The 19872-nt window shown below is 32.8% G+C and overlaps 1 protein-coding gene across 1 annotated transcript; it reads left to right on the top strand.

Annotated features, from left to right (window-relative positions):
• The first annotated feature begins 1066 nt into the window (after positions 1-1066).
• On the top strand, positions 1067-8998 carry LOC149145232 (casparian strip membrane protein 6-like). Its single transcript, XM_089452374.1, has 5 exons — positions 1067-1163; positions 4633-4771; positions 5406-5526; positions 5621-5755; positions 8912-8998. Exons 1-5 carry the CDS (start codon positions 1067-1069, stop codon positions 8996-8998), a joined length of 579 nt encoding a protein of 192 aa, XP_089308500.1.
• The last annotated feature ends 10874 nt before the right edge of the window (positions 8999-19872 follow it).

Genomic DNA, 19872 nt, shown 5'->3' with positions numbered 1-19872 from the left:
TGAAGCCGTCTGAGGGCTCAAACAGAGTAATATGTTCTTGCATTTGTTTTAAAAACAGAATAATACAAACAATGTACCTTTGAAGAGAAACCATCTGGATATACAACAAGAATAGAGATGGCTTTAAATAAAAGGAACCGGGTTCTGCTAATCCCGATATGAGCATGCGGCCAGGGTCGATGCTGGAGGTCACACATCAGATTTGAAGACCCAAGTCCGGGTATGCCGCGAGGCAGTATAAAACCAAATTAGTTCATGAATTATAAGAAACCAAATACATGAGTTCCGCCAGGAACAATAACGTATAAGTCGAACCCTGAAATAGCTAGTGATTAAATCATAAGGCAACCATGAGGGTTCTCTTCGGATAATACCTCAGTAAACCCCAAGCATGGAACCGGCAAACCCTCGGTGGTCTGTAACAAGCACCATAATAATAGCTCAGAAACGAGGGGTTTTGAGCTCTCGTTTGAAGGGAAAAAGCAAACTTTATATAAGAGCTTACCTGTATCTGCCGAGCAGGCTGGACCGTCGAAGACCAGTCACCTCGACACCGCTGGAAGGGTTTGACAATTCCACCTGCGTTCGCCAACAGGAAAAGACACAAATTAATAATGGTCGCTACCTTACAGTGGATTAGAAAACGATAACCAGTAAATGCAGAGCGTAAGATAATTACCTGAGTAGATTCGGAACTGGGCACCTCACGGTCTCTGGTGAGGTTGCAGACGGTGAATGTATCCTTGGGGAAACCAAACTAGCATCTAAACACAGATACGGAACCGACAGAGCAATGCAAGCAAATGAACCCCGAGTTCACTCCAAAGGAGTTAAGTAATGACTTGAAACCCTCGAACTCATCCTCGCCCTCCATTTTTAGGATGAGATCTCGGCCGTTCAGGCTTAGCGGGAAAATGAAGCGGGAATGTCAAGGAACCTGAGCCCGAGATATCCCATGGCGGTATGGCCACCTGTCCTGTGAAGGACCGAGGTCATTTAAGTAAACCATGAGTTGGCACCTGCAAGGGTTGCGACCGGACCACCAAACTTCGAGCCCAATAAATCTATGCCGGCACCTGCAAGGGTTGCGACCGGACCACCAGACTTCGAGCCCAATAAATCTATGCCGTATGCTGTGGGGGGGTTTAACATTAGGTTCGGTTGTAAGTCAAAGTTACTCCATAAAACAAGTTATGACATAAACCTAATACCCTGGCGTAAATATATACCATGTTGCACAGGATTTAAGGCATGGAATAGTAAGTTTACATTTACGAATAATGCATGGCATAGGTGTTGGCACATAGATAAACATGTGGCAATACATAAAGTTATATATATGTTATGCTTTTGGGTATTTAAATAATTTTTTTATTTATGCATATGTATATATAAAGAGGGGTGTGACATAAACATCATTCTTAAAATATAATAAAATTAGTTTTCATTCTTACATCATAAATATCCAATTATCAAAAACATAAAAAAATACTTATATAATTTACAATATATATAATATTATTTTATGAATATCATGCATTCTAAAGATAACTATTTAAAAATTCCAATAACAAAATTTGCTTAAAAAAAACACAACTTCATAGAAATATTTAAAAAAATATAACTTCCAAAAATCTTTTCCATAAAAATTATAAACCCAGTAATCACTAATCACTAAACATGTAAATTATGATGCATAACACCGTTAATCTATATATATATATATATATATAACCCAATTCTATCCGGCAGTTAGCCTCAACGTTGGATGGAACAATCTAGCACTAACTATATGAATTTTGCATATGAGTAATGAAGTTTACTTCCTTGTGAACATAAAGGAGGAACAAGAATCAGAGATGGTATCTCCACCCCTTCGTCTTTTTGGGATATGTCTTCTGAAATCCGGGAAGAGGGTAAGAGTTATAGAATATATGCCTTTAATTTTCATTTACTTATTTGGTATGTTTTATATTTGACGTAGAATAATGCCACCTTTTAATTTGGAAATTGTCTGCAAATTCAAATGAGAATGTACGAAACAGAGAGCATTGTTTCATCTTTGGATAAGGTTATTATTACCATTTCTAGCCTTTATTTTTAAGTGACTTGTTTGGTATCTTCTATATTTATTTTTTTGAGATAGAATAATTCCGCATTTTAACATTAAAATTGATAATTAGGTGAAGTTGGTTTTGTCCGTGGAAGTTCCCAACAACGCCTAATTTAACAGCTATTCAATGCTGTTGATTTTTTTCTTCGTATCTTGCTACTGATTGGAATTGTTGTCTTTGGAGAGATGTTTTTGAATTTGAATAGAAATCACTATAAATTTCTTTTAATTTTTTTTCTTTATTAAGTGTTGATTTCAATTGTAGTCATTTATGAAGTGTTGATTGCAATTGTCTTCATTTCAGAAGTTTTGATTGCCATGGTTGTTTGTGTATAGATGTTTTAGAATTTGAATAGAAAGCACTATAAATTTATTTTAATTTTTTTATTCATGAAGTGGTGAGAGTTATGGGTCAAATATATCAAGATGTAAATCTTTTTTTAAATGTAAAATATGAAGAAGGGTTTTCATTTAAAGAGATTTGTTTTTTCTATGTTTTTGGTAAATCCTAAAATCTCGCGTAATTTTCAACAACATAATAATAAAGAATTTTTTTATTTTCACTTATTTATATTTCTTTATTATTTTCACTTATTTTATATAATATAGACTGAAATATTTTATTTCTTATTCACATTCTCCATATTAAAATGTGAATACATGCTCTCTTATCTCAAAAAATAAAGAGCATATGTACATAAAAGAAAATATATCTATTTCCCCCTCAGAGTAAAATATAGATATACACATTAATTTTTATTTATTTTTATCTTAATATTTTCTAAAATATTACATGTCTCTAGATTATGTTTCTCACACACAAATATATATAATTCTTATAATCAACATGCATATTAAAATATTTGATTTATAATTTACATTAAATGTTATTATTATTGATATTTTTTAAATGTTATATATCAACTCCTTATTAGTCCCTGCCTGGGATGAAAAGTTTTTGTTATCCAAAGTTTTACATACATTGTGCTTCGTGCTATCAATAGTGGAAGAAAAAACGTTTTCCATGAAAATCATATACGGGTACAGACTTATTGAGGCAATGCGCAATGTACATCAGAGCCATATCGGTGGACCGGAATACCCGGTGGAATGTGAAAATTGGAGTCTGGGTCGCGGAAATTTGACGTTTTGTGGAACAATTTTTTATTCTCAAACGTATTTGAGGGTGAACAAAAATTACTTTAAATTTGAGGTCCAATTATTTAGGGTGGGTGTCATAAATGAGTAGTTTACCAACAAGTAATTTACAGATAAAGATGGAGTAATTTATATAAGTGGTTTGCTAATAAGTAATTTATAGACGAAGATAATGGAAGTTGTATAAACCTAAGAAAATTCGTAGTGTCAGGTTCTAGTTTTACATTGTTGTTATATATTTGTTAAACTATGTCTTTAATAATTATAAAATTTTGAAAATGTGTTTTATTCATTTTTATTAAAAATGAAAATTTATTGTATATAAGTATATTTGATGATAATAGTTGAATTTTTCTTATTCATTATTAGTCCCTGCCTGGGACTCTTAGCGATAGATTGTGCGTTGACCGCATATTAATCTCTTGTTTGACCAAAAAATATCCCTATGCATCACAACTTTAACCAAAGTTTTCATAGTAGAAAATAATATAAAATTTATTATGTAATTTTTGATTGGACAACAAAGTTGGGGGTCTTACTGCGGGCTTCGCAGCTTTCAAGACATTATGTTCGGCTTAAAAATAAGATATCCAAAGTTTTCGGAGATGAAAAGTTTTTCTTATCCAAAGTTTCCTCATATTGCCGAGCTTTTCCAAAATAACTTTTTCGAAATATGAGAGGTTAAAAATATTAGACAAGCAGTAATGTATATTTGTAATAAATAATTTTTTTTCCGAAAACATTAATATATATATATATTACAAATAATCAGGAAAATAAAAATTAGTCATCTAATTTTAATATTACTTTAATATTAAAAAAATGTAAAAAGTTAAAAAAAAAAAATAATCTAACCTTATCATAGTTATCGATGTAAAAAGCTAAAAACTAACCTAAGCTTATAATAATTACATCACCACATCCTAAACATTTCCAATTTCTCACCCAAAAAAATTATAATAAAATTAGCTCTAATAACTTTTTCAGTTATCCGAAACTCATTTTTCCAATTATAACTCATGAAATCCTACATTTCAAATTTTTTTAACAAATATATCTCATAAAAATTATTTTTTTGGGGGTGTATGTTTCCACTAATTTTCTGCTATTAATTTTTTGTTATTTTCGGTTACTTTTTGTCTTTTTTTTTACTGTTACCAAATTATTAGTAAGAACTCATATTTTACCGAAATATTTGACATTACTTTTTAGAATAAAATAAAACAAAAGTCACTAAACACTATTTAAATGATTCTAAAATTTTCTGAAATCTAATTAAATATAAATTACTTGATAAGAAAAACATAATAATAGGATGTTTATTGAAAAAGTTTTTGGCATATCAAAATTTATTTCCTCAGGGATTTCTCCATGTACTGCATGCAGTGTCGTGCATCCTGCAAGTGCCAGTTGTTTGCATATGCAGAGACGTCCACGGTGGTTTACAAATGCCTTGTCCGGAGTCCCGGTGGTTTACAAATGCCTTGTCTTGAATCTGGAGTAAGTTCAGAGCAGAGAGTGTCGAGCAGCTAATTCTCTGGAGTAAGGTCAGAGCAGAGAGTGTGGAGCAGCTAGTTTGAGGAGTAAAGGAGCAGAGAGCGTCGAGATGAGGTTCACCTTTACAACTTGTAAGTTCCATTTTACAGTGACTTAATATTACTTTCCACGATTACAGCAGTTCCACCATTACAATAGTTGTTTTTGTTCATGCCATTTCTTCGTCTAGTCCAAGTTCAGCCACTCGTCTTCAATAGTTAGTTAGTTCCTTAAGTTGAATATATTAGTTCCATTTCCATTTTAATTTTGGGATTTGTAAGTTAGTTCCTTAAGTTGAATATATTAGTTCCATTTCCATTTTAATTTTGGGATTTGTAGATGGTGTTTATATTAGTTCCATTTCCATTTTAATTTTGGGATTTGTAGATGGTGTTTAAGGGCTTTTTTAATTGCGAAAAACTCTATTTGTTAGGATCATCCATAACTCACATTCGCGGAATTTACAGCAATAGGCTCTTACAGTGACTTATATATTGTGTTTCGTACCTTTATTAGAACATCTTTTTATCATAGAACCCAACACAAGGGAAGGCGAGGTCACAAGTTGAGATCTTCCCTATGATATGTTGTTTTGCAGGTTCTTTGTAGTGGCGAATGCAATTGCATGTGGGTACACATTGTTTTCATTCATCTTCTCCGTAACCGGCAAATTTTCCTCCTCTACACTGTCAACCTTTCTTCTCTCTGTCACTGATTTGGTAATGCCTTTTTCTTCTTCTTTACTATGAAGGTGTGAAAGCTGCGTTATAAATGTTGTTCAAATCTCGAATTGAATTTCATAACTGTGTGCAGGTGATGGTGGCGCTGGTATCGACGGGGGTCACTGCCATTGGTTACGTCGGGTACAAAGGAAATTCTCATACTCACTGGGGAAAACTCTGTAGTATATATGATTGCTTCTGCCACTCCATTAAAATTCAATATGATGTAAGATATATCCGAAGGGTTGTTATACATGAATATCAAGTGGGAGACGGCAACAACATAGGCAACCAGAAGCAAAGTAGAAATAATAAGGGTGATAATTGAGAAGCTCATTCTCTCCAACCCAATCTAACAAATAGAAGATAAACAAAGAAGTGAGTTTATGAGCGAAAATAGAGATTCATTTCTATATATCTGCTTAAATAATTTGTTATAAAAAGTTGTTGATTCAGGATCTGTTAGATTTTTTTTTAATTATTTGAATATTCATAGTGGTATTTGAAACGTGGACAATGTTAGCAAACGTGACGCCAGAGCACGCATGGTGTGTTTTAGAATATAAATTCGCGTGTAGCCCATGAAGCTTTCTCATCAAATAGTTAATGACTTTCGTTCGCAAACGATGGTTCTGCGTGGCTCAACATTTGTTTATTTGTTTTAATTCTTTTATTATAAATTATGACGAGTATATAAATTTAGTTCTTAAATAAAGTTAAGAAAATAACATTTTATAAATTAATATTATTAATTATAAAAGTAATAGTTAGATATCTACATTTAAAGGGATTTGCTAGAAAAATTTTAATAGTGGAGATTATTCATCAATTTATTATATTTATTTTATAAATAAAATTATTTAAAATATTATTCGTAAATATTATATTTTATTAATATTATTTTTAATTTATAAATAAGCTTGCTTAAAATATTATGAGTCAATATCATACTTTATTAATATTAGGTGAGAAAAAATTATGATTCATTTCACATTTAATATATTGTAGATAAATGTGCTAACATATGACTAATATTAGCAAGGAACTAATATTTCGATATTTATGGTTCTTATGCTGTATTTTACTATTTATAGTTCCCTATCTCTTTATTACTATTTAAAATTTTCCTATATTATGATTTATTTTGTTTAACATAATTATTATAAATATACTCTTAACATTTTCTTTTTCTTTTTACATAAATCATATTTTATAACAATTTCTTAATTCTTTATCTTTATTCATTTTTTGCAATATTATAAATTTATTTAATATATTTAAAATTATTAAATACACTCTTAACTACTTTATAAATATATAATATCTTTATAGCAATTCTTAACCCTATCCTTTATAAATCTATTAAAATTTTGTTATTATAATTAGTTTATTTAATATAATGAAAACCTCCAACAACTACTTTATATTAAATATACTAATTCTTATTTTTGAGAGTTTTTTTTTAATTAATTATATTATTTTTTTAATTAAACTGAAAAGTAAAAAACTTTTAAATTACTAAAACATTTTATCAATATTTTGTAAGATTCAACTCTTTATTATTTATCTATAATTATAATTATTGATAATTAATTAAAATTTAAAAAATTATATTTTAATTTTTTTTTATACATTAAAATATTTGAAAAATAAATTTTTTTATATTAAATTATTTATCAAATAAATTATATATATATATATATATATAATTTAGAGTTAAAAATTTATTTAAATAAAAATAATAAAGAAAAATATAATAAATTTATTAATTTTTAATTAATGAAAGTAAACTATTCCCATATACTTATTTGACTATACCTACAATATTTTTTTACTCATAACGTTTCACACGCTCTTACGTTAAAACCATGTTCTAGGGATTTCGAAAAATTTAAGTTATTGAGTAATAGGCCTAAACTAGAAGGAAATATTATAACAATAAAATCACATTCGTGAATGTTAGTTTTTTTATTATCATAAAACCATCTATTTTTATGTCTTTCATTATGAACATCTAGTTCAACAACTTATATCATGTATTCCAGAACATCTTATATCATGTATTCCAGAATGAACGAGTTATGAATAACAAGTTCAACATCTTATATCATGTATTTTAGAATGAACGAATTATGAATAACAACTTCAGTGTCTTATATCATGTATTTTAGAATGAACAATTAATTCAGTAATTACATCGTGTATTTCATAATGACCAACAGTTCAATGTCTTATATAGTGTATTGTATTTCAGAATGAACAATTAATTCAATAACTATATTGGATTTCCCATTCATGGTTATACCACCACTGCTTTGCCAACAATAGACAAGACATATTTGTTAAAAAATAAAAAAAATTACTTCCCTTACGATTTCAACATTGTACTCTGACCAATACAATTTGTTTAAAAACAAATCTGCAAAAATAATTTGAAAACAATTTCGACCCACATCTTTTTATTACAAAATAAAAAATTACTCTTATGATTTCAGTATTGTACTATGAGTAATACAAATCATTTAAAAATAATTTCGAAAAAATTTCGGCGGGTATGCCATCTGTAATGTAGACCTTCTGGCAGACCCCGGCAGGACTACCGGCTGCATGCAACACTTGTTTCTTTAGTAATAAACTTCTCCATTTTTTCCTTATTTAATATTAATGTGTATATGTGAAATAAACAATTATAAATAACAAAACATGCTTTAAATGGCATGTAAAGATACAAAAATTAAATTCTATAATTACATATATTTTAAGATAGTGTGATTTAACATATATGCCATGTTATTCTATAGTGTTTAATTGCAAATCAAGTCTTGAAGTAAATTAAAATACCATTCATTATTATTTTATTTTTAGGTGTTGTTCTTCTCTAATTGACATAACTTTATGTTTGGAGCATCACTTTTATAAATTGTGGTGATTTTCAAGAATCACTTAAATCTCAATATATTTTTGGTGTTATATGACCAAACTAATATATCTCTCAATTATTATGCAAAATGAGAATTTATTGTATATGTATACATTTGATAATAATAGTTGATCTTTTTCTATCCATTATTTTTACCATTAGTAAGCCGAAGAAATATGGTTGATCCTCAAGGTTTAGGAAATTTATTTCCTATTTTAACATGAATGTGAATATGTGAAATAAATAATTATAAATAACCAAGCATATTTTAAATGGCATACAAGGATGCAAAAATTAAATTTCATAATTACATATATTTTAAGATAGCGTAGTTTAACATATATGTCATGTTATTATTATATAATGTTTCATTGCAAATCAAGTCTTAAAATAAATTAAAATATCATTCATTATTAGTTTCTCCTAAGTTTTTGCTACTTGTTCTCCGTGTCATGCATGCAGTGTCCTGCATCCTGCAAGTGCCAGCTGTTTGCATATGCAGAGGCATCCACGGTGCTCTACAAATGCCTTGTCCCGAGTGCAGAGTAAGTTTAGAGCAAAGAGTGTCGAGTAGCTAATTCTCCAGAGTAGGTTCAGAGCAGAGAGTGTGGAGCAGCTAGTTTGAGGAGCAGAGGAGTAGAGAGCGTCGAGGAGCTTCACCTTTACAACTTGTAAGTTCCCAGACCGAACGAAGCATTCACCATTTAATGTAATATTCACCATAAAAAAATGTTGAATTTCTACAAATGTTTAACATGGTTATTTGATGGCATGTAACTCTTTGCACTGTTCCCTTTGTCTATTCATGGTAATAGTTTTGCTTCTATCACTCAAGCTTTCACTATATAAAGTGTTTTCTTAATTCATCAGGATTTAATTTCATTCTCATTTCATTATTATTTCTTCGCTATTTGCTTCAGAGGTGGTTTTTCTGATTTCATATTTAAGGTTTGTCCATATGCTTCTGTTTCTAACCTTCTATCATAGCACACAATGTATCAAACATTCCAAAATCCTGAGCCTTTTGCGGTAAATAGTATCATCTTTCTATTTCGAAAAGAGTTATAATTGTAAATATGCATTATTAACCTTTTCAAGCCTGACTATGAATGGAAAATCTCTTTTATTCTGAAATTTGGTGGTAAACCACTAAATAGGCAAAGATCCCTGTACAACCTGCATTTATAGATTTCTAGATTCACAGAGAAAATATCAGGCAATTTAAATAGAATTATGAATGTTTGGTAAAGATGCAAACATTTCTACTGCAGAATGAATTTACAGATGTCTAGCTTGAAAATCTCGCCTTTTTATCTTAAGGAAACGAATATAATCAGGCACATTCTGTAAATTTGTTATATTTATCTCAAAATAAACCTCGTTTCAGTAAGAATGCAAGTATTCTTACCAGCGGCTTCCTGGATATGGAGATTTCAGTTTGAAGATTTCATGGATTTAGCTTGAAACAAATATTATATTTAGGCAATTGCAATAAGTTTACGAAATTTATTTCAAAATGACCAAATGCATAACAAAATTCGCCACAAGTTGTAGTAATCCTTGAACCAAATAAAACTCAATCTTATATTACACAAAGATAAACATATGAATAATAATTAGTTACCCTGAGTATTCCATGGAAAAGTGGTGAGAAGAGTCTCGAAGAGTAGTGTGTGTTTGAGTTCTTTAACTACCCATGGATCGTTGTCACAATTTTCATATGTCATCTATTTACCTGAATTCAAAATATGCAATATTGGCAACTAACATAACCCTAACTAACTATAACTCGCACTAATCAATCAACATTCACATTAGGCGGCTAATAATATTTCAATTGTCTAACACACAAGATCGAAGGTCCCACAAGGTGCAGACTGGAAGCTGAGCGTACTAAAATGTGGATTTCTTGTGATTTTAATCGCTTTCTCAGCATGTCTCCTCTTCTTCTGCACGTGTCTGCTAGGCCCATAACATTTCCAGTTTTGTAAAGTCGATATACCTGTTTTCATTTGTCGTTTCAGTCGGTGTTAGAGTTTACTTCTTGAATTAATTTGTGAATCTGGATGGGTAGTCCAAGTGATTGAATCTCTGTCAGGTTTTTGGCCCTGAGGGTGTGCATGGGTTCAATTTTCCCTAGCTCCATAGGGTCAGCAAAGGCGCAGGTTCAATTCTGCTTGAGTGCATCAGATTCAGGATCCGCTAAGCGTGAGGCCCCTTAGGGTGGGCCCGCATAGGGGTTATTACAAGAAAACCAAAGAAAACGTGTTGCGGTTTTAATCAACCTCTTGGATTTTGTCGTTCTAGCGGGTTTAGGGTAGGACAACCTTCCCTCTTTGAACTGCATGGAACGATCCAATTGAAATTGAATCTTGAAAATAATGCGGCATGGGAGGTTGACCTCCCAGAGAAACTGAGAACACATCAACTCCGTCATGTGTCACTTCATCGAATGCTACAAGAATATCTGCATCATAGCAATTGTAGCCGCTTGAATCTGTAGGCCAACAAACTTTATAACTTGTAACTCTAGCATGAGGGGCTCCTCCTTTTGCAATCCCTTTTGCATGTCGATATATACTTGCATTTTTCACGAAATTCCCCCCTGCTGTAGACAGAGTATGAGTTCCATGTCCAGATTTGTCTCGCGCAGAGAGAAATTCCCCTGTGTCAGAGAGATTCAAAGGTTTATTTTCAACATCACGCCCCTTGATCAAATATTTTCCCCCAATCAATTTCCTGTTGCAGACAGCAATTTGGAGAGTGAAACTTTGGAAGCATATAAAAAGGCAAGGTGAAAGGCTTTCATAAAATCAACACAGAAGCAGTACAACTTCAAGTGATTCTGTCTAGCCTCCTAAATGCTAGGTCAAACAGTGAATATGTGATGCACTGTCTGGTGCTCAATTAGCCTGTCTAATCTTTTCTTTCTTAAGTAGACTTGATTGACTACACTCTTTTGATGTTTCCTCGTCTCGTTTCTAGCTTTCCATCATTGGTCTATCTAAACATATATTGAGGTTTGCGTTTGATCCACTTCTAACTGGTTTATCAACTAAGCATATCTTTATAAACATTCAGTAATATTTAGTAAACATATTATTTCAATTGTTTGAATCATGGTGCCTGTTTCTTTCACGGTTGCATATATATCCAAAACTAAATTCGTTTAATCATTGTAGTTAGGGTCACTTCTTATATTCCAGTTTAAACCAAAATAGAATATGGTATTTAAGAGACTTCCAAACACAACTATTCTTTAATATAAGTTATTTAATTTAGTCTAACATTTTTTAGGGGTAAATAAAACAATTCAAATTTACTAGACAAGTTTGCAAATTATTCACCAAAAGGGGCATAGATTCTAGAGTGCAGCCTGGCCTGGAGTCTCCTAGGACCTGAAGTATCCATATCAACATAGATTTCCCTTCAATATCTTCTCGAATTGGATCGGTGTTTAGTGGGTTTTCATGCTAGTAGGCATTACGCTTTTGATAGATTAATGTGCCCCATTTTGTCCATGCCAAGATGCTTGAGTATGTGATAAAAAACAATGTTACTAGAGAGTCATGGTAAGTGCCTTCCTAATTTACTGTGCAATGGACGACGGAGAAACCTAAACATGATGTAGACAAAAGAACCATAAGGAAATACCACTCAGCATGTGCATAAGGTACTAAACAAGTCATATTTTCCTTTATGTATATTCCCCTTAAGTACTTTGTGATACTTGTATTCTGGCTATAGTCTTTCTATTTTTAAACAAATACACAACCTACAAAAATACTTGTGACAAATATGGCTGCTCTCAGAGTTTCCATCTTCAAACAAAGAGGCAACGTGCAAAAATACCTCTGACAAATATGACTGCTCTCAGCGTATTTATTACGTCGTTGAAATTAATATTTTGAACAGTTTTTAAAAATGGTAAATTTGGAATAATGTAATTTGAATAATTTCTGTAGTTTAGTAATTTAAACATTTTTACAAGTATTGAGTTTATTTAGATATTTCAAAATATATTTTAAACAATAAAAATTTATAATCCTATGAAAAATATCAAATCAATTAGAATAAATTAAATCTTGATTTTAAAATAAAGATAATTAATGTAATCCACTATGTTAAATATACACATTGCATTTTTTTGGGTTAAGTAAAATAACATAGCGAGTCCCACACCTTCCCGTAACCTCCTCCACCAATCTCGTTATCATGGGAGAAATTATTAGTAGCAAGTTTCAGTTCTTCAAATGAGAACAATCTGGGACTTTTTAGTTTGGGAGCATCTCGACTATCTCAACCGTATGCTAAACCCCAAGAAGCTAACGAAAAACCAACATGAATTAGTTTCCTCCTCTAACATGGAATTTATGTGGAACATAATAAAATCAGGAAGTCAAATAAGAAGATCTAACACGAAATTTGTATGAAAAAATGAAAAAAAAATGTATGAAGATTTCTTACCAAATGGATTTGTTGTTTGACAATCCTTCACTGCATTCTTTCTATTCCGTAATGCGTAAAATATTAGGGCAACAATCCCAAGGAACGAGGCTGCTAGACCAGCGGCTAGTCCAATTATTGACCTTGAACATAAACCCTTAGACTTATCTGAAATCAAACAACCAAAAACCTTATTTTCAGCTCAACGCATAGTACGTACAGTTCATCATGCTTGGATTTTGTGAAGTAGACTTCATAGTAAACAACAGATGGTGATGTTTGGATTGTGTGAAGTAGATTTCATAGTAAGATAATAGATGGGAAAGGCTATTGGCTAATTATCCATGTTGTTTACTATCTCCATCTAAGTGTTACAAAATCGCCATGATCGTATCTCACCTTTCATATTATTTGGCTTTGGTTAATGGGTTGTCTTCCAGCAGTGGAGTTCATCAACACAAAAATCATATATTTAACCATAAAGAACTCTCTCTCTCTCTGTTGGTAGACAACTCTACATTCATTGACATGTTGAACGTTTGGTGGGAGGAATTGAACTGCATGGAACGATCGAATTGAAATTGAATCTTGAAAATAATCCGGAATGGGAGGTTGATCTCCCAGAGAAACTGAGAACACATCAACTCCGTCATGTATCCCTTCATCGAATGCTCCAAGAATATCTGCATCATAGCAATTGTAGCCGCTTGAATCTGTAGGCCAACAAACTTTATAACTTGCAACTCTAGCATGAGGGGCTCCTCCTTTTGAAATCCCTTTTGCATGTCGATATATACTTACATTTTTCACGAAATTCCCCCTGTTGTACACAGAGTATGAGTTCCATGTCCAGATTTGTCTCGCGCAGAGAGAAATTCCCCTGTTTCAGAGAGATTCAAAGGTTTATTTTCAGCATCACGCCCCTTGATGAAATATTTTCCCCAAATCAATTTCCTGTTGCAGACAGCAATTTGGAGAGTGAAACTTTGGAAGCATATAAAGAGGCAGGGTGAAAGGCCTTCATAAAATCAACACAGAAGCACTACAGCTTCAAGTGATTCTGTCTGGCCTCCTAAACGCTAGCTCAAACAGTGAATATGTGATGCACTGTCTGGTGCTCAATTAGCCTATCTAATCTTTTCTTTCTTAAGTAGACTTTATTGACTACACTCTTTTGATGTTTCCTCGTCTTGTTTCTAGCTTTCCATCATTGGTCTATTTAAACATATATTGAGGTTTGCGTTTGATCCACTTCTAACTAGTTTATCAATTAAGCATGTCTTTATAAAAATTTAGTAATATTTAGTAAACACAAGATGTTGTAAGGTATAAGGATACCAGCAAAGAATGGCTTAACTAGGAATTAAGAACCAATATCTTGCAAATATGGTGTACCACAATACAGTAGTCTCCTTGAGCCTATTGAATATTAAACCAGGAAAAACTAAAACAATTCTATCAAGAAAATAGATGCTAACAACATAACTGAAGCTCCAAAAGACTAAAGGTTATACCATTATGGCCAAAAATAAAAGCACATAACCAGGGTTGTATATCATGTAAAATTAATTAATATTTTTACAGGGTTAAATTAATTAATATTTTTACAAATACATCTACTGATAACTAGCTATGATGAGAGAGCTTTCCTAATCAATGGACAGTGCCCGTTATTATCTCTGGCTCTGGCGTTATTGTTAACATCATTATTAGATAAGTTTACATAATAATAATAATAAATTAATAATAAAAAATATAAATAATTTTATCTGTATATATATTAACATAATTTGTTTGGTAGAGTTTGATCTTGCATAGAAGTTGTTCACTAAAAAAATGAAATATAAATACCTACTTATACACAAAACACACATGAACATTGATACCTCTATATGCATAAATGAGCATCTAAATACTTTAGTCCTTTTACATCTAGATTAAAAATACTACATTTTGAGTTTGAAATTGATAGATTATTTTACTTTTTAATGTTGATTTCAGTTTAAAAGATTATATGTATCCTTAAAATTAAACCAATTGTCAAACAATTGATCGCCTTATTTTTCATTAAATTCTAAAATATTTTTAAAATTTGCAAAGTTATCGTCTAAACATATAGATTAATCAAGCAAATCATTTCTTAGTTGTTCAAATAGAACTTCAAATATTACATAGACTTAACCATGAATATCTATTTATGAAATTTTGATGTAAAATTGGAAAATTCCACTGACATTAATAAATTGCACATTTAAAAATTTATTTTAATATATTTTTTTTTTAAATATACACTCTTATAAATTATTCAATGATTTCTAATTAAATAGTTTTATGTGATTGTACCCTTCGAACATGAATATTTCTTTCAGAGTGAAACATGGTGGATAAACAAATACCCATATATGAAATAGATGCGTTATATAATACATGTTATATAATACCTGTCATGCTGCATGTCGTTCGAATACTAAAGCTTATCCAATAGAACATACCTCAGAGTACCAGAGGAACCTATATCTATATATATATATATATATATATATACATCATTGTCTCAATGGAGCACATCAAGTTGCATATTGTTTGGAATAGAATAGAGATATCAACCAGTGAAAACGATGATCCCAGAGTAATAGGTAGTTAATCCCAGAGTAATAGGTAGTTAATTATCTGGTAGGAAAAATGAGTTCGGATGACGCTCCCATGTCAGAAGAAGCTCAAATGAAGCTCAAACGTGGAGCCATGAAAGGAGGGCTCAGCACCGCAGAGGTTTGTATTGTATTTGGTATTATTTTACCTATGTTTCTGTCTTTTCAATAAGCAACCCTACGCTTATATAATGGAAATACACCCTGTGACTGCAAAAGCAAAAGGAAAAGGAAAAATTGCACCCTTCATAAGCTCTGTTTCAGCTAATCAGTAGGTCTAACTAAAACAAAATCCATAGGTTTCGAATAACACCCAATTGCATATCAAATTCCACACATCACCGTCGATTTGACAGCACTAAGTGAGCTATTTCAGTTCCATTTCAAATCCCATTTCAAATCGGACAGTATACAATCCATTTGTGTTGTCCTTGCACATTGTGCTTGCACAATATACAATCCATTTGTGTTGTCCTTGCACACCTCGGCAGGGACTACCGCCACGGTAGTGGCTCCTTGTTAAAAATGAAATAAGTTGCATATCTTCTAAAAGTGAAAAACATATCTAAAAATAAAATAATTATGTTATTATTATTGATATTTCTTTTTTCTATATAAAGGTGATGTAAGTTTGAATATAGAATGAATTACTAGTCATATAATATCAATAATATTCTTTTTGTATGTCTTTTTATTTTATATTAAATAGTGAGGAAATTACATATTTTTCTCATCCAAAAAATAAATTAATATTTTCTTATTTTTCACTAATTTATTTTATCTCTATACAATGTTAATATAAAATTAAAGCAAAAATTGAAGTATCTTATTTATTGTCAACGTTAATTTTTTTATTAGTACTATTTTTTAATAATTTGTTAATATAAATGTTATGTTATTATTTTTAAATGTAATGTTATAGAACAACATTTCTCTCATGGTCACTGTCACGACCTCTTTAACATAATATGTATAACAGTAAATTATACAAATTTTTAATGGTAATGGTGGTCAACTCATGAACCCACCCCCTCACTATAAGCAACATAACCTAAGTATTAACCAGGTTTAAGCGCTTGTATACACATACATAACCTTTATTTTGTGTCTACCCCACTGAACTTGTGCTATCACCTGCGCATAAACACATGGACATAATTCTTATGGTGTAATGGTTAACATTAGTCGTTTACCCAACCCGCACAATTCGATTTAACGCCAGATGGTGAGCGGATATTAAGCCAGCTCATTCCCTCCGTAGCCAAGTGGCATGAATTCACGTGAAACCATGTGGTTGGCCCACTGTGGTTTCCGCGCCAGGTTTTCCCGCTCTGATGGACGATGGAGATCTCTCTGACCCATCGTGTGGCTCAGATCAGTTTAAGGGTTCGGCAACCAATACTTAAGGTGCCGGGTTCTTCGGATCAGCTCATTTGTTCACTACCGCCTCAGCCGAGCGCTTCCTCAGCTTGTCAACTTCCTCTGCACTACCCTGTCGTTCAGGTATTAACCTCTCCGCGTTTTCACACCTGGTATTCATTTACAGTCATGTATTGCGTACTCCTTGAAGTCATTTGATTATTCGACTATTCTAGTTTGCTTACCGTAAGTTCTCAATGTGCAGGTGGGTCGGCCGTTCGCAGTCTCCTACTGCCGCAAGGGTTTTGCCGTCTTCCAGCTTCACAGGTATGCTCATTTCGCTCTTATAGTTTTTCCTTAGAAAGTGAGGTTTATTTGAGAAGTGTAAGGCATCGTTCTCTGGTCTGAGGCGTGGCTCATGACCCTTTTACTTACATGTCTCAGGTCTGGTTATTATTTCTCCAAACCCTTGTTACATTTGCAGACGGCCTCCTCTTGCCGGGACCTGTACTGCGTTAACTGTTAGGGTTTAGCTAGGGTTTATTTATGGCTTTCATGCCGTCCATATAATGTATATTTAATGTTGACGCTGATCTCCAGATATGGTGTGAATGTATTGAAGTTTGTGTATATACTTTTAAGCTTCCTCTGAGCTATCTACAGTTCCTTAAGCGGCAATGTTTCAGTACAGTTGTATTGTCTTGTTTGGTTCTAAGAGCTCTTCAATCCTCGACAGGACTCCTTATAAGACTATGTTATCAGTTCACCTGTTATTTAAATGAAATGCATTGCTCTTTATTCACAGATTTTGTCCATGTATTTGATGGCTGGATCCGTCTTTGTACTGCCGGTTTTACTATGAAACGATTTACCGTTCTAATGTTATTACTGTTATATCGTTCTTCCTTTGCTTACTGTACAATGCTACCCTAAAGGGTTTATGAGACAATCGTGCTTTTATTTACGGCAATGTCTCATATCTTACAGATTTGGTTTCGCATGTATATGTTTTTGTCTGAAATATTCATACGTTTCATATTGTTTAATTGCGGCCTTAAGGGAAGTCATGCATTCGGTATGTGCATGCATTGGCAACCCTCTTCCGCATACACAGTCATTATCATGACCGGTATTTACCGGAGTCTGGTTTATATATATATATATATATATATATATATATATATATATATTGTTTAGCTTCATGTTTCTAGTAACATTAGCCTCATCTTCGGTAATCCGAGAATATCTCCTTATAAGCTTGACTTACATGGTTAAATGCTAGCTGTTTCCTTCAGTCTTGGTTACCTCGACGGCGATTGATAATGTATCTATGCTTACGCCGTGCTAATCTTCTTGCCAATCTCTCGTTTACAGCACTATTTCATATATTATTCCTTAAGTTTGCACAGCATCAATATATAACAGTCTTGCTTGGGTTTACACAGTATTGTTGTCTACGCATTAATGCTTGGTCTATACTGCAATAATATTTATGCCGTATTCCTTTGATTACGCAATTTTATAGCTATGCCATATCTCTGTGATTTATACAGTATTACGGTTATATATAAGCGCGGGTTTGCACTGGTTCTTGACTGGTTTTCGATTAGGGTTTGGTACTGTCAAGCTTTTCCAAATTTCTTAACTCAGCACCGTTCCTTAGCCAAGGGTTTTGTTTAGATTATTTTCTTCTTATCATTTGATTAACTACTGCGGTCTCTCATACCGCCCACGCCGCCTTTAGGGTTTGACTCTGTTATGAGCATTTATCTCTAAACAACCCAGTTTATTATTGCAGATGAAAAGATGACCACAGTTGTAAACAATAATCTACAGATGTCTCTGAAATTGTATGCATAAATCCTTTATAACAACTACCATTAACTATTGGAAGGAAACACAGATACCCGAACTTGGTCTGTACACCTTCAATACCTGCTCTTTATTCTATAGCTTTGTTAGAAAATGCATACCTGGATAGCCTGCTACCGGTGTTCCTACTTCCAGAGGTCACCTGCAATTATTTTGCTCTTATCCTCCCAACCTTGAGATCCAGTTTACGTTGGATTCTCCCCCCGAGCCGTCTTGCAAGCCTGCAGCCCTCAACAAGACACATGCACTACTGTGCTGGGTTATCTGGTCTCTACCAGACTTAACCCCTTTTCTCTATCTGCTCTCCTTCCCTGGAATTCTTCTCTGTCTGTTCCTCAACAGCCCAGACATTTTCCTTCCCAGGACTTTTCCTTGTGTGAGAAGCAGTTACTTCAGTTTTACAACTGATTTTCTTAAAATAGAAAATCTTCCACCAGGAGGCTGCCAGCATTTCATGAATATACACATGTAAAAATAATCTAATATATCCATTTTCATAATTAAATAATTTCATTTAGTAATAACAAGTCACCACTCATACAGTTTCTTACCACAGTAATTATTCCAGAATTACAAGTTACCGGGGTCATTACATCTCCCCCCCTGGGATTGAACATCGTCCCGATGTCTATTCCCATTAAATAAATTTGGGTAAACTTTTCTAATGAGTTCCTCGTCTTCCCATGTAGCCTCCTCAGGCCCATAGTGCTGCCACAGCACTTTAACTTGGGTAATAACCCGTTTCCGCAGCCGCACTTCTCTCCGATCGAGAATGCTCTGTGGTTCGACCAGGACCTCGCCTTCCGGTTCGACCTGCAGACAACCAATACCTTCAATCAGTTTCCTATTGAGTATAGCTGCATAATCAAAACAACCGGATTAATTCTTACCCGCACATCTTGCCATCGGATAACATGTCTAGGGTCATATACATATTTCTTTAGGACAGAAACATGAAACACATTGTGAATCCTAATATGACTTGGCAGGGCAAGTTGGTAGGCCACTGGCCCCACTCTAGCCAAGATCTGAAAAGGTCCAAAATATCGAGGAGCCAGCTTGGCGCACCCACTCCACTGCAGTGTGCTCCTTCTGGTT

Source organism: Pinus tabuliformis, chromosome X (genome assembly GCF_031772625.1).
Source record: "Pinus tabuliformis cultivar Carrire ecotype Pingquan chromosome X, CPIR1, whole genome shotgun sequence".
NCBI lineage: Eukaryota > Viridiplantae > Streptophyta > Pinopsida > Pinales > Pinaceae > Pinus > Pinus tabuliformis.
The sequence above is the reverse complement of the archived record's forward strand: the minus strand, read 5'-3'. Positions and strand labels throughout refer to the sequence as shown.

Coding starts and splice junctions, on each gene's coding strand:
- LOC149145232 (XM_089452374.1), top strand. CDS start 1,067: ATGCCGGCACCTGCAAGGGTTGCGACCGGACCACCAGACTTCGAGCCC. Junction 4,772..5,405: donor TGCCTTGTCTTGAATCTGGA/GTAAGTTCAGAG, acceptor GTTGTTTTGCAG/GTTCTTTGTAGTGGCGAATG. Junction 5,527..5,620: donor TTCTCTCTGTCACTGATTTG/GTAATGCCTTTT, acceptor AACTGTGTGCAG/GTGATGGTGGCGCTGGTATC.